The sequence below is a fragment of the Rutilus rutilus genome (genome assembly GCF_951802725.1).
Source record: "Rutilus rutilus genome assembly, chromosome: 18".
Classification (NCBI taxonomy): Eukaryota; Metazoa; Chordata; class Actinopteri; order Cypriniformes; family Leuciscidae; genus Rutilus; species Rutilus rutilus.
Window position 1 is genome coordinate 11,956,202 of NC_140231.1, and position 22,994 is coordinate 11,979,195.

The 22,994-nt window shown below is 38.5% G+C and overlaps 1 protein-coding gene across 2 annotated transcripts in view; it reads left to right on the forward strand.

Moving 5' to 3' along the window:
• dacha (dachshund a) overlaps window positions 1–22,994 on the forward strand; it is a 158,320-nt gene that overhangs the window by 123,525 nt on the left and 11,801 nt on the right. The window contains exons 4-9 of one of the 2 annotated variants that reach the window (XM_084386715.1): window positions 2,390–2,539; window positions 3,559–3,731; window positions 4,838–4,973; window positions 5,193–5,267; window positions 20,388–20,533; window positions 21,056–21,203. In XM_084386715.1, the coding sequence (XP_084242841.1) occupies window positions 2,390–2,539; window positions 3,559–3,731; window positions 4,838–4,973; window positions 5,193–5,267; window positions 20,388–20,533; window positions 21,056–21,203 (828 nt within the window). Of the gene's footprint in view, window positions 1–2,389; window positions 2,540–3,558; window positions 3,732–4,837; window positions 4,974–5,192; window positions 5,268–20,387; window positions 20,534–21,045; window positions 21,204–22,994 lie in introns of both variants that reach the window. The other variant, XM_084386714.1, reaches the window with a different exon arrangement.

Here is a 22,994-nt window from a genome sequence, read left to right on the forward strand (position 1 = left end):
TTTTTTTTTTTTTTTTTCAGAAAACCTCTCACTTTTCCTTAGTTATGTTATTTTCTGCCTGTCTTCCGAATAGGAATATTTATAAAACATGAATCCCATTCTAGGAGATTAGAAAGCAATTTAGGAAAATACAGTGTGGACACCGTTCTGGTTTTGCGTTGTAACGTTCAATATTTACATCATGTTGAAGGGATACTAAAACTGATTACAGTGATATCTATGCATCATTACGCACTGATGGGCCTCACAAATGGCTTCAGAATTCATTCTAAAGCAGTTTACATCCTATTACGACTTCATTACACAGGACACGTATTGCTTATGGATTGTGTATTGATATCAAATGTCACGAACGCACGGTTCCTCCCTCATCGTTTTGTGTTTCATCAGCCGTCCGCCCCACTCATTTCATCTCGCACACACACACTCGCACACACAGTGTGTACGCGCTCTCCGCTTCGGCCTCAGGTGTTTGGGCATAGCCATTACTTTATCAGGCTGTTTTTTCCTGCTCATTCAAACGACTCCCCGATGAACGGCGCCCCCGCGTTCTACAGAGAGAGATTTTAATTCGTATTATTATTAAAAGAATCACTCACTGCAATCTGTTGCAAAAACACCATCTGCTGGATCACTCGTAGGACCTCCGTTGCTTATTAGGCAGAATTAGACAATGATTTCCTCTCCTCTGCTTTGCAATCTTTCTCCCTCTTCTCTCAACTAATTCAACTTAAGTTGTTTTATGACACTTAGCAGCTAGCTTTTCTGCTGCATTTCATTCCAGCGATTAATTCCCAGATGTCATCCGTTCTGGGATGAGTTTAGCGTGATTGGCAGAGGGGTTAACTCTTCAACAGCCTGGGAAGAGATGGGATTTTGTGCACGAGTTGGGTCTGAAGTTGTGGAGGCGGTCAGACTCGAGACTTAAGAAAAGTGTGATCGTGCTCACAGGAACGTATAGAGTTGAATCAGGCTGTACTGTAACGCGTTCGAATCCCCACTGCACTGACATTTTCTGTCCTTCCTTTACTGTAATATCATTTTAAAACACCCTCTATAAGTGTCTCTTACAACCGTTCTCTTTTTTTTTTTTTTATAGATTATATATTTTTAAATGTTTTTTATACACGTTTTGTGGTTGTTCTGCCTTTAAATCCTGCTGATTATAATTAAAACATATCATCACATATTTTCTATAATGTTGTAAAATTTTGCATTACAGTAATGAGAATTACAATAATGTAAATTAAACTCGAACGTAAAACGCAAAAACAAATTCTGTTTAAAATAAATCTTTCTATTCATCAATGAATCTTTGGAATAAAAAAAGCATCATAGTTTCCACAAAAATTAAGCAGCATTTAATTTTCAAAATTGATAATAAGAAATGTTTCTTGGGCACCAAATCAGCATATTAGAATGATTTCTGAAGGATCACATGACACTGAAGACTGGAGTAATGATGCTGATAATTCAGCTTTTCCAACACAGCAATCATTTATATTAAAATCTATACTTTTTTTAAATATATTTAAAATAGTTTTTACTGCATCTTTGATCAAATAACTTTGGTCTTTTCTAATAATAAAATATAATTCATGGTCTCATTTTCCATCCTCTCGAATGACGTTCAGCATTAAACAGACTACTGTAACTTTTAGACTTACTCTCTTAAAAATAAAGGTTCTTTATTGGTATCGATGGTTCCATAATGAACCTTTAACATCCATGGAACCACTAAAGATTCTGCGTAGTTGAAAAAGGTTCTTTAGATTATTAAAATGTTCTTCACTCTAAGAAAACTGATCACGGAAAGGTGGTTCTTCTTATGGCATCGCTGCAAAAATTCCCTTTTGGAACCTTCCTTTTTAAAAATAAGTGAGTGAAGTGATGTGAAGGCCAAGTATGGTAACCCACACCACACCATTGGGATTTGTCCTCTGCATTTAACCCATCCAAGTAGTGCACACACACATTTGTAGCAGTGAGTAGTGAACACACACACACACACACACACACCCGGAGCAGTCGCGCCCAGGGAGAAATTTGTGGGTTAGGTGCCTTGCTCAAGGGCACGGGAATCCTTCGGGTTACACGACCTTCAGGTTACAATTCCAACTCTCTAACCGTTAGGCCACAACTGCCCAACAAAGAGAGCATAAGCAAATGAGATTATATGCAAATGAGTTTTTATATTACACCAGGTTGGACTAGGGTGTTTGAGCTCTTATAATATTTTTGCATAGTGCAAATCCAACATTTTATTTCAAAAGAGCAAGGGAAATGGTTTTTATCCGTATTCTCCAGTCTTGTCTCTGTGATTACACCTGGAGTCCTGGCTCTGTATAGGGATCCAGACTCTCACTCAACCCTCCCTCTCTGTCTCCAGGCGGCAGTGAGTCGTCCTGGGATAAAGAGAAACTCCAGTCCCCCCCCTCCGGAGCCCAGCACGGTCTGGCTCACATCGGCCTCTCCGCTCAGCACGGCTTGTCAGGGTCTCATCTCTCTTCCCTACAGCAGAGTCATCTCCTGGCTAACCGTGAGTCATTCATTCATCACATCCACTCATTCACGCCAGCTCCAGGTGCATTGATTCCTCTCGGTCCGATTGAGCCACACGTCGTGTTTGTTATCGTTCTTTGGTTCAGTGGTTTATTCTTTTGGTTCGCTCTTATGTTAAAAATAAGGTGGATAGTGTATTCATGACTATCAAATCATTTTCATGGTTTCTTATACCACGTTTTTTTTTGTTTAATGACAACATGAACAGTATTTGAAGTACATTTGACTTCTTTAAAGTGATGTACTTTGAGTGAAACTGAGGGAAACATTGAGCTTTATTCTATCCACTAGGGTTTGATTGGATTATGAAACGTGAGCTACGATAATTTTGGCTATGGTATTATCGGCTTGGTTACATTACCATAAAAGAGAAGTCAGTTCAAAAACAGAAAGGAAACATTTTACAATTAAAAAGTGATGATACATTTTCTTTAGCATGACAAATCTGCATTGATTAATCGGTCAGCACTGACAAATCAATCTGCCGATGAATCATGGCCAGTAAGAACAGGAATATTTCCTGAACACCCCCATCTAACATTGGTCAGACAAACTGATAGTCCTGCCCCAAGCTTACGCCAGTGGTTGAGCCAGTGTCGCCGTGTCACCCTGGTCAAATAGAGTATTTTAACATGGCCTTTAAAAAGTATTCATAGTTTTCCTGTATTGCAGGTTTCTGCATTTTAGGCCTGTCTCACCTCTCAAAAGAAGAAAAACAAACATATGTGAACAAATTACTAGTACTATTCATCAAAGAATCTTAGAATAAAAAATTTACATTTTTAAAGTTATAATAAAAATGTCTCATGACCTTAAGCATTAAACAGACTACCGTAACTTTAAGACTTGTGCAAATGAGTTTCTATATGACATCAGGATAGACTAAGGTGTGTATACTGTATTTGGTGTTTTAATATCATTGTCTTAGTTTTGCCTTTAAATATAAAGCGAGATAAACCAAAGTGATTGCTATCTCTCTCTGTCGTCCTCTCTCAGGGCTGGACCTGCCGTTTATGATGATGCCCCACCCCCTGCTGCCCGTCAGTCTGCCGCCTGCCTCCGTTGCCATGGCGATGAACCAGATGAACCACCTGAACACCATCGCCAACATGGCCGCAGCTGCTCAGATGCACAGCCCCCTGTCCAGAGCAGGAGCGTCCGTCATCAAGGTAACACGCACAAGACACGAAGTTGAGACTTCAGTGGTCGAACGCAGAAAAGTCATTCATTAGGGCTCTCAGCTAGAGTCAGCTCATTTTCACATCAGCTGCAGATCCCATCGGATTGGTGTCTTGCTCCAGTGACACGTTAGATACGAGTCTGTCTCGCTCTATGAGCCATTTAACACCTGGGACAGAGCTGTATACCAAACCGTCTTAATTTCTACAAGAGAGAGTTTGATTCCAAATACTCCGAGGAGGAATAAGAGAATAAATGTTCTGTTGGGTCCGTGCGGAGCGTGTGTTAGGGAATATTAGATGCAGGCTTTTAAGACAAACACTATCTGTTATCTTACTGCCATGTTCCCCCTGAGAGGAGAGTGTGAGTCAATTTACAGTTGGAGGAGGACACTTGTGTGTTTCTCTGAGATGCAGAAATGGCCTGAGGCGTACAGTACACACACACACACACACACGCATGCACACTTTTACATAGATATTCACTGCCACACACTAAATAGCAATAGCTTCTGTCTGGGTACCACAACAGAATGTGTTTTTACTATGATAAAAGAAAATGTTGGTTGATCTTTCATTCCTCTAGAAGAATTGACTTCCCAGTTATGTTTCATTTAAGAATCAACTCTGTCCCAGATGTTTTCCCTAAAATTCTTTTGGGAAAATAAAAGACAAAAATGAGGCAATCGGTGACGTAAAGTAAGAGTAAAGAGCTATAGAAACGAATGAGACAATGTAGATAATATCTTTTAAAAATATGAGATATTGTTGAGATCTCTGAAAGGCAAACACGGGGTATTATCCTCTGGAGAAAAATCGACAAGCAGGAGACAAGGGAAAGTCTCCATGTTACCTCATTGCTGTTTAGAAGAAACAGTTGAGATGTCAAAGATATTTAATTTGTGTTTTTTTTTTTTTCTGTGGGAAAATCAGATATTGTTGATGGAAATAATTTTAGTATAATGTACTATTATAGTTTTTGTTAATATTTTGTTAATATATATTTATTTATTTCATTTTGTTCAGTTAAAAGTGGCAGGCCTGTTTGAGTCCTTTGTAAAGAATACGTGAACTGAATCTGTTTGTGTGTGTTTCAGGAGTGTGTACAGGACAGTCCGTCTCCTGCTCCGTCTCTGGAGGAAGCCCCTCGTCCCGGATCACAGCCCTCTTCCCACCCCAGCAGTAGTGTGTCCAGCTCACCAAACCCACACACACAGAGTCTCGAACGCCTGGGTCAGTACAGACACACAAGCACAATTAGTTTCAATGCGGACAATCCATAGACAATGTTTTTTATAAAGATAATAATAATGACTACAGACTAACCTACCCATAGAAAAAAAATGTGAGTGTTCTCACATGCTCTCAATGGGATGTTTTGTTAGAATTGCATGACTTCTGGGGACAACCTTGAGGAATCTTTTTAAACAGGTTTTCTCTTTATGTGTGCAGTTTTGAACCAGACCGACGGAGAACTGCAAGAACGAGACTCCGGCATCAATATGAAGAAAATCCTTAAAGAGAAAGGTTAGTTCCTCACTGTATCACACTAAAACACCCACTTGCAGCGTAGACATTGTGTAAAAGTGCAACAAAATCTTTGTGGGAAAATAGTGCACCACTTACACAGGAGTCACTTTCAAACCAATCAACTTTCTGTTTGTCAACACGATATATTTGTGTGGAAAACTTGAACCCAATACAAATTCTGTGAGTTGAATAACTTCATCAATAACTTTGGTACTAAAATGTATTCTAAATTTTCGGGGGGAAAAATTAACAACTAAAACCACATGTATAAACAATCACTCTGGGTGGCCTTATAAATGTGTTAAGATGAAATTTTATATATAGAAAATACATGTATAACATGTATAGACCTTATGCAGCCCCGCCCCTTTTCGTTGCGTTCTGTCTTCCGGTTTGTATTTCCACAGCATGACGGTAAGATCTTACGGATTTATGAATGAACCTCTCGTTTTAAAATCTTCCCGGTCTACTGACATTTATTATGACATCCACTTCAAACATTACAACGCTCATGATCATTTTTGTTAGCTACAATCCACAAGTAAATCCACTTCCAAATAATCCATGCAGTTATTAGTGAATGTATTGTAGTAACAATACAAAAGCCCATGTGGAAAACACACCACTCACATGTGAGATGTAGATCAAGTTTTAAACACCGTCTCAGGAACAATGTAGTAAATTGCAGCTGACTCCTAGATGATGTCAGTTTAACGCTGCCGAGTGTATTGACACCACGCGCAACATTTTAATGCGGACCGATGCTCGTTAGTTAAATTTACACCCGTTGGTTTAGACTGGCAGTATATTAGCGTCACAACACTTCTCTTTTAATTAATGACTTAATTAGGAGCTTAACTGAACATGTATGAAGTTCATATTTATGGCCTGTGTGTGTAGATGAGTGCAAGAGAGCTGTTAGAGCAGCTAAGTGCATCATTTATCATTATAAGAAAATGTTTTTATTTATTTTTCTATGACACAAAGATATAGAGGTGTGTGTGTGAGAATCTCAGATGTCGTGGTGTGTGTGGGCACCGTTTCTGGAGCGTAACTTGTGCGCGAGTGTGTGTTGGTACAGCAGGTGGCGGCCCCTAACGCACATCACACACACAGGGCTGCTGGGAGGAGACAATGCAAAGATGCCCTGAGGCTCTCTTAAAGAGATTCAGTGTGCACCTGGCCTCCGACCATATTTTATTAATGTGTCTGGAAACTTTCTTTTTTTATCTTTAATACTCAATATCTCTCCTGATCATTCCAGCCGATTCCAAACTCACCGTCACACAGACTTTATATCTTCAAACACGTATCAATAGACTTCTGCACTACCATTTTAACCTACACACACAGCAGCGGGTCTCTCTTGAACACCTGAGAGGATTGACTTAGTAAAGATTGGCCATGATTATATCAAATATGTCTGCTCTAGTTTACTTCTGCGATGTGCTGTCCAAGCGTGTTACATGCTGTTATGAATTCTCTTCTGTTCATGTTAGTGTGTGTCTATTTATTGACCTTCAGTAATTCATCCCCCCTTTACTTCATATCCTCTTTCTCCAAGTTTTTTTTAACCTATTTATCTTTGTTTTTGCATGTTTAATGTTTTATGTATTAAAACCCCTTATATGACCTGTGACAGATTTTAAAATCTCATCAGAAGAGTAGATTTTTATATTTTCTGCTGAAAATGTGAATGCTGTTTGCAAGACTTGCCACCACAATACTAGGGTGTTCTGGGTGGTTGCCAGGATGTTGCTGTGCAGCTGCTAGGATGTTGCTTATTGGCCTAATTCAAAAAAGCCATCCCCATGGCTGCGTCCGAAACCGCATACTCTCGAGTAAGTACTTATTTTGAATAAGTAATTACTTCACGACTGCTGAAAAAGTACGTTCTATATAGTATGAATATGTGCAGTATGAATATAACGGACGTACTATATTTGCCATGTTGTCATTATCATGTGACCTACCAGCGTCAGTTGCGTCGCTTCACTGCCATTCACAAATCCTCTCCCGTGGCCTCATGGGATAATAAAGTGTCCATCATATGCACACTTAAGAATCTCGCCGGAAGTAGTAGGTGATCCGGGCACTTTTATGAGTATACGGACATACTACTCGTCACATACTGTTTTTCGCATGCTATATAGTAGGGAAGTATGACTTTTTGGATGCAGCATAAGTCTCTGATATTCTGGCCCCTACATGGTCTATGGGACTTTTTTGCCTGACAGGTTATAATCATAAGTCTAATCTCTCAGAAAAGTATTATCACTTGTGTACTCAAAAAGCAGCTTAATTTGAGGTATACTTTATATTTGTAGCACACATGGTGTGGAATTTATATACGCTGAAGTTTAATCCCTAAAATTTAAATGTCATTTTGGTAATATCCATTGTCAAAAGTGTAGTGATGTATGAAGCACAGCTCACAAAGTCATTTTCAAACCATTTTCTGTTGGTCAACATGGCACATTCGCCTGACCAACTTGATCCCGATGGGGAAATCTCTTGCCCTCAAACGTAATTCACGATTGCATGGATTCCTATTGAAATGACTGGATTTTGCCAATGAAAATTCACTGAACAATGGGAAACGTGACTGCACCTCAACCACAAATCTACGAATCTAAAGTTAAAAAGATCAGAGTCTCACAAACGTAGATTACTCAGGGCCAATTTTCCCGAATCTTCACGAAAGGGCCATTGAATTTTAAGCACTGTTTGGCCTCTGTGTGTGTGTGTCGGTGATGATAAACAAAGTGACGGGGTGGTACGTGGTGATGAATGGTGAAGCCCGGGGCCAGGAGCACTGTGTTTCAATGGGACTTTAGTGAGTGAACCCCCTCTCCAGCTCTCCATAAATCACTCGTTCTCTTTACCTCTCTTCCTCTCTTTCACTCAGGGCTGGTTGAATGCCAACAGGAGCTGCTCTCACTGCAGGCAGGGTCTCTCATTTCTTCCATTAAAGAGCAGAAGGAAATTCTGATATTATGTGTGGTTTTGGTTCATATGCAAACCATTTAGCACACACTAACATTAATCTTACAATCAGGCCACTGAAACAGGCCTTTTAAAAAAAAAGTGTAACGAAGCCATGCAGTGCATGTAAGAATGATTTATTCTTGTTAAATAGTAAACACTACACTTTTACACACATCAATAACACTGTTTTATCTGTAGATGGCCTATTATTTTTGTTAATTGAATCCCAAACCATTGAACAACATTTATGAGTGAAAACCAAGCGACCAAGTTTACATACTGTACATGTATAGGTGTTTTCAAGAGCTGAGAGGCTAATTTTAACATATTGTTTGTTTAGGAGGACAATTTAGAGCCACATAAGCATACAATTACACCTTTATTTGGAGTGGACACAGAACCATAAACTGTAAATGTTGGATGGGATCTGTCCAGTATAAACAGGAAATTGTATTATTGACATGGTATTAATGCTAATGTGCTAAGCAAACATTGAAATCAATCATATTTACAGCCCATTTTAATGTGATTAATGGAGCATTCAAGTCAAAAAGTTCAAATTTATGAGTCGAACACCATAAACGGCACCACAAAGTTGTAATTACGAGTAGGAAAATCTTTGGAATTCTGGGGAATTCTTTGAGCACTGAGATTTTGAGTTGTGTCAGACGGAAAACATGACGGTTGCAATGAATCTGTATTGAATTCAATTTGTTAAATGTAATTGCTACAACAATAGTGATTTGAATGCAACACATGTCGTGAATTACGACTTCCTAACAGGCAAGTATGAACTTCCCAGAAATATTTCAAAGTATAATGAGAAATGCAGGGCAGGGCTTGATTTTGTCCATCAATAATTGATGAAAAGTAGATGATAAAAGATGAAATAAAAGATGAAAATTGGTGAAAAGTAATCTCAGGTTGTTGGAGGAGTTAAATAGTTCAAACTAAGATTAACCCAGGAAAGTTTCATTCATGTTGACTTAAAAAATAGCCACAGCACTAGGATCATTTCATTTACACCTTGATTAGGATGAAACATAGGTCCTATAAGAAATAAAGAAATATAGATGTCTGATATAATTTGACAAATGTTCAATATGCATAACATAGACCTGACAACATGCTATGCAGGTGCCACCGTGTTTTTCGTTGATTTTTGTTTCTCAGAAATCACTTAATTGTACACTTAAAATCTAGTCCAGAGTCTATATGTGTTGTATGATAATGTGCTAATGTATTTGGCTTAAGCTGATGTGAAGCACTTTGGCTGTAGAAGCACTTAGTGTACATTTGTGTGTGCGAGAGGGAGCATGGGTAGGCCTAAACTTGTGCTGCGTAATTGCTCTGTCCAGTTTTCCACAGAGTAGATATGTAGCATCTGGTTACAATCAATGTTTCCCTCCGCTATTATGAAATTAGCTGCGCGGAAATGATTTGAAATGGCCTGTAATGATTTCTGATAGAAATGTGCGCCATTGTTTCGCCCTTTGAGATAAGCGTGCTGGTAAATAAGTCACAACAAACGTAAAAGGAAACCGAAAGGATTGCTTTACTTCATTCCAAGTCAGGGATCTGTCCTCAAACAGCATGCGCTTGGCTTTTCGAGCCTTGTATTTTAATCTTCATTTTTGTTTGTTTATTCACGAGCCCCTCCTTCAGATATGTGCAAAGGGGACCATCCATGGGCTTTGAAGACCCTTTTTGATCATTAGGTTGATTGCTGTTCTAAGCGCGTTTGTGATGGTTTAATTAAACCAAGACCCTTTGCGGGGCCCCAGCGGCCCTCGAGAGCTCTCCGGCTGGAGGGTTAGAGGGTCTCCTCACGGCGCACGGTGTTTCTCTTTGCGTTAACGATGAGGAACAGATATTAGGTGAGGAAAATCAATGACATGTTGGAAAAGAAAAAGTAAACAGTTAGCAATTTGGGGCAAGGTTAGCACGGTTGAAAGTCACCCCACAAAAGCGACATTTTTGGACGAGAACACAAGTGATAAATGATGTGCGCTCTATCTCCTCTCTCTCTCTCTCACACACACACACACACACGAAGGCAGAGAGGAGGAGAAGGGTGAGGACAGGTGCTTGTGTTCTGCTCTGGTTCTGAGGGAAGAGTTGGAACAGGTTTTGTCTCTCAGGCTTGCACAGTCTCCTGTGTGGTGTCACTATCACATCTGAAGGAAAGCTGCCCCAAGGCGGACAGAGATACTCGCACCGATAAAAGAAAACAATACACAAACCAGAATTAAATAATTCCAACTATCAGTTTACAGAGAAAACAAAGTGATGAACGTATAGACCTGCATGGTTTTAAAAGGTTAGTTCACCCAAAAATGAAAATTATCCCAGAATTTACTCACCCTCAAGCCATCCTAGGTGTAAATGACTTTCTTCTTTCAGCCAAACACAATCGGAGTTATATATAAACAATATCCTGGCTCTTCCAAGCTTTATAATGGGAGTGAGATTTTGAAGCCCAAAAAAAGTGCATCCATCCATCATAAAAGTAATCCATACGGCTCCGGTTGGTTAACAAAGGCCTTCTGAAGCGGAGAGATGTGACTTAGTTACAAAAATATCCATATTTATTATAACTTTATAAACCGTAATCACTGGCTTCCATGCGCAAGTCGAGTTCCGGCGGAAGAGTGACCCGGTATGATGATCACGGAAGCACAGAGGATAGAGCTAAACAAAACACCGGTCACGAATTAGACGTCTAAAACGAGCCCTATTTGAACGGCGAGAGGAGTCTACTCTCACCTTAGCTTACACTACTCCTACATCTTACGTCATGCGTCGGAACTTGACACTCTCGTGAACGCGCGGACAGACGTTGCCGGAAGCCAGTGATTACAGTTTACAAAAGTCATAATTATGGATATTTTTCTGACACAAACATATCGCTTCGCTTCAGAAGGCCTTTATTAACCCCCTGGAGTCGTATGGATTACTTTTATGATGGATGGATGAGCTTTTTTGGGCTTCAAAATCTCAGTTACTATTCACTCCCATTATAAAGCTTGGAATATCCAAGATATTTTTTAATATAACTTCGATTGTGTTTGGCTGAAAGAAGAAAGCCGTATAAACCTAGCATGGCTTGAGGGTGAGTAAACTATGGGATCATTTTTGGGTGAACTAACCCTTTAACTCGACGTCATAAAAATACGAAAAATTTGTCCTTAATTTGATAATCTTGTCCGAGCTTAGATGATTAGAATCAGATGAGCTTTTTTAACCACTTGGCACTATGCTGAGCTATAGGCTAAATTGTTAGCTTGCTAACCAAAGACGCCGTCTCACTAGACTTTGACACAAACATTTTTTACGGACGTGATATGATGTCACACTCCATGCTGTATTAACATAAATTTAACATATAACAAGTAGTTTTATATTAAAAATATACCATTAACTTGACTTTACTGCAAATATGCGTTCTTTTAATGCAGCCAAGAGGTCACGCCGTGACGTATCGATCTTCTACTGGTCACACATCTTCACGTAATGCGAATTCACAGGTCAGAGTTAACCAAACTTGAACTTTGGAACGTAGCAAAATGCGAAAGTCTTCGCATGAGCTTGCGTTTCCAGTCTGATGCATTCGCGTGCACATGAATGAAAGTCAATGGAAGGAAAAGTGTATTGTGACCATCCCTTAACTGATTCCAAAATTACATACTGTTTAGTAGGTACTACATTTAAATAATAACTTTGTGACCATTAAAAAAAAAAGTATGTTATGAATGAAATACGGACATTTGTAATATCAATGGAAGTAGTAGGTAACTTTTTTCGTCCTACTGCTTTATGAATACTATGTATTTAGACATACTACTTTTTTCACGTTCTGTTTTTTACTTACAGTATATTTGGATGCAGGGCAAAAATCCAATTTGCTACCTGTTAATAATGCTGCTTGCTAATGCTAGTTCTTCCCAGGTGGAACTTCCCAAAGGATGTTCTCATTGTAGAGAACATTTTACCACGCAAATGTGTATACGCCCTGAAAACAGGTGTCAATATTTTGGGTGCCAGAATTTAAAGACTTTAAATGTTATTTGTATATCTGTATAAAGGTTTGTTTTGTCATATAGATTAGACTCCATGCAAATACACTAAAGGCTAAATGGGTATTTCAAACTGTATTCTGATCTTTAAATCACAATATGCTGCAAAAAGAGAGGAAGTCACAAAGGAGTTCACATTTCCAAATAAAGAAAATGAAAGAACATTGGACTGCACGAGGAAAACTTTCTCGCTGGCGTCTCGGGTTCTTTTTTGTGTCCCTTGAGACGTGTTCATCTCGCAGGTCCATTCCTTCTGCGCACAGGTTAAGGGCTGCTGTGTTGACCTAGTATTCCTCTCATTTAATATTCCACCTACTGCTCTTCACACGCTAATTGGGGGAGAAGGAAATGCTCATTAAGGCTCATTTCATGTACACATATTCATTAGGCACCGGGCTGGAGTGTCAGGAAAACGCAGCCTGGCCTCTTTTCTAGTTTGTTTACTTTCCTGTTTATTTGCAGGTGTATTTGTTCGTTTAAATTGCCCTTTCCTGTAGTCTCCTGTTGACTTAAGCGAGAACGAGCCCAAATTAGTTCTGTTTGTTTTTAGTCTATGTCGTTGTTTTAAAGGGAGTTTTACACTTGGTGAAAGTTTGAATATTTGTGGGTGCTTGTGGATCTTAAAATCCTCAAAAGCCATGGCCTAGTCTTGTGGTTCACGACATATGCTCTGACACATTGAGTTGTGGTGCTTGCTTAGGAAACAGAGGGTTGAGTCCAGTTTATATTATGTCCTTAACCCTTACCCACATCATTTCCGGTCTACTTATACCCATCAATGAAAGTGGGAAATTGCCAAAAACAGAAAAAGTGGATTTAGTTTAGCTTTCTAGTTCTCCAAGTCACTGTACTGTTGATTTCTAGTTAGTTTTCCTACTATACTGATACAGCAAGTCAATGCAGTGCCACTTTTATAGCTCTCATTGCACCATTTAGACTTAGCTATTCTTTCATTTTGCATTCCCACCATCCTCTATCTTCCAGAACAGCCCAGACGTGTTCTGCGGTCCAGCCTTCATATGGTTGTTAAAATGTAATATACACTAATACCCCCTCATTCACTTCCTCCTTCAACCTATTACTGCTAGGGCTTTTTATTGTCCTGCTTTCATCTTTTTTCGTGTATACGTATGTATCGTGGGGGTTAACTAACGAACATTGGTCCTTTGCTTTGGTTGAGCTCATTAAGTGCTTTGTGCATTTCCTTTTGGGGGCCTGGTTTTAATGTAGCTTGTTATTCTGTGCTCTAGTGAATCAGGGGCCCTGTAGACCTCAAGTTTTGGAAGTGTAACCCCTGAGAATTATTTGAAGTCGAAGAACGAAATTAAGAGGTGATAGGGAGTGACTCGTGCACTGTATCATTTTAATTTACTGTGCCGGTAATATAGCTTGCGGTTTGGTGGTAGGAAGTTTCTGTGCTTTGTTGAATTTTTGTTATAGCAAGTCAACAAACCAGAGGATCTTTCTGATTAATAACTTCAAATAGATTTGTGTATTTATGAAGAAAATGGCAGTGTTGCATGGGCCACCATAAAGCTTGAGTGCTGCGAATGGTTTTAAATGCATTGTTATGCAGTTGCTAGGGGTTGTAGGTGGTTACTTGTGTGCAGTGAATAGTTTTTGTTGAAAATTTTGGTCAGCACTGTGAATTCACATGAACAACTTGAAAAATAGCTAAATCTTCATGGGGAACTTTTTCGCCCTCATAGAAAACTCCAAACAATTGTAAAGACCAGACCTTTACTGCACACTAGGTTACCTATTTCCATGTAAAATGCAGGTAGTCGTGTGGATTGACTGTCCAGTAACTGTATGTTTGTGAATTGGTGAGGTTGTTCATCTAGGAGTTTCTTCCATCGTGTTACTCCTCTGTGAGTTGGGTCTGATTGGACTGTGTCTCATAGCTATAAATACCACCCTGGTGTTTGGATTCCCATGCTTTAGGGCTCCCCTGGTGCCTCCTGTCAAACACTGCCATCTTGTTGGGAATAAATGTCTAACTGGCAGAGGGGTGATCTGTCTCTCTCAAGCTTTTTTTCTCCAGCGGGCTTACGCTCCTTCAGAGTTTGTGTGCCATCAGCTTCGGCGAGTAGGTCTGATCTCCTCTTGTTCGCCAAACAAATCTCATATTTGTTAACTTACTCTTGTTTTATTTCTCCTGTGTTCTCCTTCTTCTTCCTGATTTCTCTTAATCACTAATGCAAACTCTTCTAACCATTCCCATCCGATCATTTTCCCAGAAGCACAAACTGTTCAGAACAAATGTTTTGTGCTCATTTAACCTTATGTGATCGAAAAATGAGACTGACTAATAATGAAGCTCATTTTAGGACAATTAAGATATTTTGTATTCTCACATTATCTCCAAAACGCATTGTAGTGATTTTTTATTTAGTTTTTATTGCTATGATTCCAAATTAAAAAGAAAAAATGTAAATTAAATCTTAAAATGCAAATAGTAATAATAATAATAATAATAATATATTATTCAAATGTTAAAGTATGTATACATCACATTAGTATTTATGTTAATTTAAATGTAAACTAAAATCATTGTATTACATATTAAATGATTAACTACCTTTTATATTACTTTAAATTTTATACCTAATTACATTAATCACCATTGAGAATAGTGGGATTTACATCAATAATAATAAAATTAAAACATCCGGAAAGAAATACAGTATTACGAATTGAGTAAATGTGCTTAATTGCCATTAAAATTAACATCACTATTCACTACACAGTCTTAAATGGTACTAAAAGGCTTATTATTTTTGGTTTTTGATTTAGGGGTGAAATACAAGACACCCGAACAGCCCTCATCCTAACCTGATTTCATCAAAACAAGGCAAAGCGAATAGTAAAGTCAGCAGCTACAACTTTTTGCTCCGAATGCACCATTATATACACTTGTCACTAATTTCCTCTCTCATGACATTATTAATATAGTGCTAAAAAGGACCTCACAGTTCAAAACAACCTCAAATAATTAGCTGTTGCCCATCTTTTAACATTTACTCTGGCAATTATGGTGATTAGCTGTGTGCCTTGATCTTCATATGTAAATCTTTGTGTAAACAAACCTATATTAGTGTGTGCGCGCGGGTGCGATCATGTGCCCGTACCTGACAAAAACACTGTGCCGTAGATGCGCACTAAATTACCCCCTAATTGGATCCCTTTGAATATTCAAGAGACGTCCCCCTCCGACACATGTACGAAATAAAAACTAACAAATATGTGGGGGCAAGAAAAGCACACTGGGGTTAAAGGCGCTGAGGGAGAGAGCCTTCTTTCTCTCGTTCCTGTCCCCGGCATCTGTTCATCCATATGGAACGGGGGGCAGAATCCACCGTCTCTGGGAAGGCTGACATTATGTCAAGCTCAAACCGTCTTTAGAAGAAAAGTTCGAGGAAGAGACATGAGGAGAAAGCGTTTTCAAATTTGATGAGGTTCTAGTACATTCGAGAACACTTTACATGGATGGTGACTAAGATTGACACACTAAATAAATAGATTATAGAAATTATATTATTTTATTATAAATTGTATTAAATATATAATTTTCTTTGGGAAAAAAAATATTTGAAAGCTAAATCAAGCTTTCCAATTGGTGTAAATCTCAAAGCTAAGCTTTTGTACCTCTTTTTTTTTCTTTTTTTTCCTCTGACGGCCATGGGTGGTACTTGAGTTTCTTTGTTTTTGACCGGTAAGAAAGCTTTTTCCAGAAACTTCATATTGTCTTTATTTTTAGTGGACAGCAAATAAAAGGTCTGATAGATGAATTATTGATTGCAGTGGTCAGTTAAAAGAAAAAAGCACTTCCCTTCTTTTTGTTAGTTTATTTATTTATCTGTTTGTTCACTTTGTACTCTCGCCTGGCGGTGTTTCGTAGGGTTGAGTGGATGGATGCGTTTTGTTCGGTGGGACAGGTATTTTTTGTGTTACTAGCATCTTTTAAAAATATTTACATTTGCAAAAAATGATTCAGTATTGTCTTCTGCTGGGAACCAAAAAGACATTTTTATCCAGCAAACATACTGGAGGTAATGTACAAACAAACAGATCCCATTGTGCTTGGCCTAACACACACACACTCTCTCACACACACACACAGTATCATTACTCGTGCACATTACAGTGAGGGGAGACAGAACGGGGGCACTTTGTAAATGTCATGGGCCGAGGGCTCTTCCACCCTCTTTGCTGGATGGAATAAAATGAATTGAAGTGAACACTATCAGCAGCCGCAGCAAGATAAATCTGTCGTTTAAAAGGGACTTGCAATTAGGTGTGCAGGGGCCAGCAGGAGGGCAGGGCTTTCAAGAGCCTGCTGCCATTAACCTCCTTTCTACTGCCGCATTGACCTGGGATGTGTAGTTTTTAGTTCCCTAAGCTTGAATTTCAGTCATCTACTTACCAAAAAGAACTACAAAGAGGTTGATGCTGAATTTTAACTCGTTCACGAAACAACATTGAAAGCCCATGTTATTCAGTCAAACTGAGGATTAAAGTAGGATTAAATCTTTTCATTCAATTCAAGATTTGTTTCCTGATTCGTTCAGTGACCCGTTTTTTGCAAGTAACATCATTACACCAGTAGGTGGCAACAAGTCAGTCTTTTTGTGAATTATGAATGAGTCGCCGAATCATTAAAGCTGCATTCAGTAACTTCGGGATTTCTTCGCTGTATTCTCGCTTTTTGCTCGCAGGTTTCTCTCTAGAGCTCCCCCCACAGCTTCGGAATAGATATTTGACAACACTGTTGTAAAAACTCGTTGGCTATTCTCAGACACCAGAGGCTAGTAGATCAACGACATCAAAGCAGATGGGATATTCTTTAAAACGTCTTCTTCATTCGGGTTCGAACAGCGTGAGGGAGCGCAATAATGACGGCATTTTAGCAGATTTCTTTTGGCCGTAAAGCAATTGTTTACATCGCGAGACCTGATATCACGCGAGACTTCCCTTCCCCCAAAGTTGCAAGTGCGTATTTTCCACTCACGGGCACCAGGGGAGTGCGAAACGACCACCATTCAACCCGAAATAAGTAATATAACCATTCCAATGACTCCGAAGCTGTTCAGTTAAGGTAAAAAAAGTTACTTAGTTCACCTTTAATATAAAAGATTTGTTAAAAAATACTGAAAGTTTTACTGACAAGTAAAGCAAAGTCACTTTTCATAATAGTTTTTTCAAATTGTATCAAAGCAACTTTACAGAAAATTTTGATGTAATGTTTATAATATCTTGATGTCTTCATTCCATGTAGTCGCACTTAGCAGATTAGAGCTGTGCGATAATATAGTTAGATTTTGAAATGATGCAAGTAATCAATCTAAATTGTATATATCGCTCTACGCAAGTGTACTGTATGTATGAAGATGAAGTTGGACATTACTTACATATGCACATGTATATAAAGGGATGAGCAATAATATAATTACATTTTGTGACGAAATAAAAACCAGGCATTTGAGATTTACAATACAGTATAACGCTTTATGTGAGTGTACTCTATATATAAAGTTGGATATATATTATATCCAACTTTATTCGCATACATAGAGCTGTGCAATTTACATTTGCTACATTTTGCAATGATATAAACAATCAGCCGAAATTTGCTATATAGCAGATATACATCGCTTTGTGTTTTGTATGTATGCAGGTAAAGTAGGATGTACTATACAGTATATCCAACAAAGTACAGATACAAAGTGGGTAAAGCAGGCTTCCAAAACATCTTTACGTCATTTTAATGATCATATATACAATTAATTTATCAGACATGTTTACACATTAATAATTCATCCACCTCCTTTCTCTCCTTGTTGTGAACAAGACTGACTCACATGACAAGCTGAACAAGCTACAGCCATTTCAGTTTAAATGAATGATTATGAAGACATATTTTTCTTTGGAATAATGTGCAGTGATGAATTGTACACAATAAGACCAGAAACATACAATCCAAATTCTCATGTTGACTTTAAAGCCTACATTGTCTGCGCTTGAACACAGGGAACAGATGCACGGCCGTGACTGATAAACACACACCCTCTTGCGCTTTTAAACATTTCTGCGGTCTTCACCTCCAGCTTTATCTCACAGTTCACCTCACACCTCTCTCTCCAGCGTCCCCTTCCGCTCACCCCTTTTCTCACCCTATCCTTCTTCCTCTCGCACGCTTTCCTCTTCACACTCTATCTGCGTGACCTTCATCTGCTCGCCACTTTCAGCCGGCACCAAAAACTTAATCACACACTGTCAACCTGTAAGGAGAGGAGGAGGAGGGCGAATTCTTCCCCTCTTTCTCTCGGCTCCTCTCTTCTTTTAATGCCCTTTGCAGTGGCGAGTAAGGAAGGGGGAAAATTTATAGCTGGTGGGACAGGTGGGGTATGAACAATGGGCAGAAAGCAGTGCAGGGTTATCTGGTGGGGCGCGGGAGAGCGTGCGGCAGGGAAATCGATGTGACCCGTGATACACTGTCATCACAATTCCCACCCCAGCCGTCCTATTTGTCTTGCGTAGGGAGCCCTGGACGGGCCGTGTCAACGTGCGCTGAGAGAGGCCCTGGCCAGATTAGCCGGGGTGAATCATGACTGCTCGCGCTCTTTCTTATTCAGCCCCAGTTCTATCTGTTATTGCTGCTGCAGTGGGGCTATAGTTTGTGGCCTGGCACTGTGGGTGGGAGGGGTTGCCTATGGGGCTTGTGGGTAAAATATGGATTGTGTGTGTGAAAATAAGAGATTAACAACTATATGGAGGTTTAGAGCTTTCTGTTTCATCAGAAATACACGGCGAAGTGCTCACTCGGTTTATATTTTCCCCGCTGAGTGATATTCGTATTTACTGGTTCTGAGTGTACAGTCTCGCTTTGATCGTAGCCAGTTCATCCTCTTTGAAACAAATTTGTATGCTGTATGTAACTCACTTTAAGGTGAAGTATCATTTTTTGAGATTAAAGTGCATTCTTTTATCCCAGGTTGTTATGCAGAGACTAAAAGTGGGCAATTTGTAGGATGATTTTATAACTGTGGCAGCATTAAAAGATTGCTCTGTTTAAGGGATCTGACCAACACAGCAAGAACTCAACCATTGGTGTGAGTTTGGGGGTGGAACTGTGTGTTCGGCCAATGGTAGAGAGGGGGGAATATTTGAGAAACCTGTTCGTAAACAATCTTTTTAATTCTGCTTGGTGACAGAAATTACAATTTACTTAAAAAAAATCTATGAATTTCATTGCAATAGGTTTTGCAGTAAACTGATTTGTTTTGTGTGTCAGTGTAGAAACAATTTTCACTAAGAAATTGCTTCACAAAGAAATGGCAAGTAACACTGAATTAAACGTGAAATTTTGAACATTAATTGTGTTTTCTTGTAAAACGTACTTAAATGTCTGTTTTATTTACAACTTCAAAAAATAGTTTTTACAGTGTAGTAGTCAACCGATAAATATCGATAAAATGTACACATCAGTATATCAATTATTGTTAATAAAAAAATGTTATTGGTAAAAAAATTAAATGATATACAAAGTTTTATAACGTTTGCCTTTTTCCAGATTACTGTTGGTTATAGTGTTTACTTCCTTTACTTTTAACAATTTCTTTATTATTGAAAAATACTATAAGATTACAGAATCAATAAGTTGCTGTTTAAAAAATAAATCTGTCTATTTTAGAGGTTTAAAAAAAAAAATCATGTTCCAATATTTTTTTTCAGAATGGTTCATTTTTAACTAATTTATTTCTAATTTAGTAAATATTATGTAAAATAAATGGGTATTAATTTATAATTGTTGTTTACATGTATATATATATATATATATATCATCTTTTAGCCATCCTGCTCAAAAAATTCAGCAAAACAGTTATGATGCCAAACTGAATAATAATAAATTAAATGTAATTTGTAAATGCTTTAATCATGCATTAAAATATACAATTTAATTGGGTACATGTGTTAACATGTTAATGTCGACAGTCATAAAATCACTGGTGTGACTATTCACAACATATATTTATGTTCTGTGTTTTGCCAGATGAGGCTCAGTTAGCTTTGCCCATGCAGAAGCCAGGGTTCGAGAAGCTTCCTCTGGGCACTCAGACTCTTCCTCCAGGCTTCCCCGCCCCCTTCCTGTTTGCAGATGGCCTCTCTTCAGTGGAGACATTGCTCACTAACATCCAGGTACATCCAATGTGTGTTTTGTTTGCGTATGTTTGTAAGGAATTATTTAGTCCAAATTTAAGTCAGTTCATACTGAACCACGTCTGACAAGATTGCCAGTGAATGATTTAAAGTTCAGTGTGTTCCTCACACAAATCCTTTGTATAGCTTCAAAAGCTAATGGATGTGTATAAAATCTGATTAACAAATACTGGGAGAGTCAATATGGGTAGATTGATTGACCACAATTCATTTTGTGATTCCAGAAGTTTAATAAAACAATATGTTCTTCAGTAAAACCAACATTAAGGAGGGAAAAAAGAAATATGATTTCAGTTTACATCTTGATTGTAAGTTTTGTTACAATAAAGTTATCCTGCAACCCCTTTGGAAGTTTGCTAAGGACCCCTAATGGGCCCCGGCCCCCTGGTTGAGAACCACTGCTTTAAAGTATATACAGTATATGCATGTTGCTTAAGGTAACTGTGAATGTTTATCTGTGTATTAAAATCGACTATGTCTTGTGTTCTGTTGGCGGCTCAGGGGCTTCTGAAGGTGGCTGTGGATAATGCCCGTGTGCAGGAGAAACACGTGCAACAGGAACGCAAGGAGTTAAAGATGGAGCTGTACAGAGAAAGAGAGATGAGAGAGAGTCTGGAGAGACAGCTCACCTCTGAACTGCACAGCCGAGGTACGTACACACACCTGATTAAACTGGAGGACGTTAGGCTGCTTCATAATTTAACTATCATCGTCATATGCTGAAATAAATTTGGTGTAACAATTTTCACTAAATTAATTACAAAGAGGAGACGATTTTGACATTTTGAAGTAGAAAGCATTTTCTTGCGCCTTCTTTTTTTACACTATATTCTACTAAAAGGGTTAGTTCACCCAAAAATGAAAATTATGTAATTAATGACTCACCCTCATGTCGTTCCAAGCCCGTAAGACCTCCGTTCATCTTCGGAACACAGTTTAAGATATTTTAGCTTTAGTCCGAGAGCTTTCTGTCCCTCCATTGAAAATGTATGTACGGTATACTGTCCAAGTCCAGAAAGGTAATACAGACATCATCAAAGTAGTCCATGTGACATCAGTGGGTTAGTTAGAATTTTTTGAAGCATCGAAAATACATTTTGGTCCAAAAATAACAAAAACTACAACTTTATTCAGCATTGTATTCTCTTCCGGGTCTGTTGTCAATCCGCGATCACGACTCCACAGTGACCCTGCTGACGTAAGACGCTGCTTGACCTGCACACTTGCGCACCATTTTAAAAAATATAGCAATACCAAAATACAAACAATGTAGAATAGCTTGAATACAGCGTGCGTCTCCCTCAGACTGTAAACGAAGCTCGGGCGCACCAGATAAGCGTCACTGCGGAGTCGTGAACGCGGATTGACAACAGACCCGGACAGAAAGCTCTCGGACTAAATCTAAAATATCTTAAACTGTGTTCCGAAGATGAACGGAGGTCTTACGGGCTTGGAACGACATGAGGGTGAGTCATTAATGACATAATTTTCATTTTTGTGTGAACTAACCCTTTAATAAATAGTTATATTTTAGGTCCAGAGTTCCCACAGTCATAGAAATCGTAAAAAAAAAAAAAAAAGAATGAAAAATTAATGCAAGTTTCTATAGTAATTATATGACTTATTTTAAATAAATATCTTATTTATAAATAAATATTTATAAAATTATGTAATTCTAATAAATATTTATAGTAATTAAATGGTATTAATTAATTAATTAATTATGTGTGTATTCATTAATAATAGTGCGTAAAATCATCTTTAAAATTATTTTAGGAAATGAAGTCTTATCCTGTATTCACTAATGACTGAAAAAAGTCATGGAAATGCATTGGTCTTACGATCATCATCATAATTTTCATAAGTAAACACATTAACGCATGGCGAACACTCAGACTGTGTGCCGCCAATTCTCTCCTTACATCGCAACTAAACCGTGTCACTAGTGGATTTACTGCCAATTCAACTCCTGTCGTTTGCGCCAAGAAATTAAGCCAATTATTCAGCTGGATAACAACTCTGACAATATGTACAAACACCTCAATAATTTATTAGCCATGGCTGTTACAGCATTCCATGTTATTTTAATGCGCACTGTTATATGGTGGATGATTTGGCCAATCAAAGGCAAGTAATTAGAGGTGCGAGGAAGAAGGGACATACATTTAACGCTGTAAGCGAGCGAACATGCCGGGAGCTTGTTTAAAGGTCTTCTGCCAGAGTCTGAGTGTTTCAAAAGGCTGTTAATTGCTGTGAATCCACATATACACAGAGTTGATTATGTTTGCACATATTCAGAGATTGTGTTGTGTGAAAACATTGTGCTGTGTGAACATGTGTTGGCGTTAGGTGTTTGTACAGCTGTTGTGTTGTGAATTGGTAGGTTAAACTTGTTATTTTATTAGTAGTGCTTGTAAGTTTACTCGTACTTAGACTCACT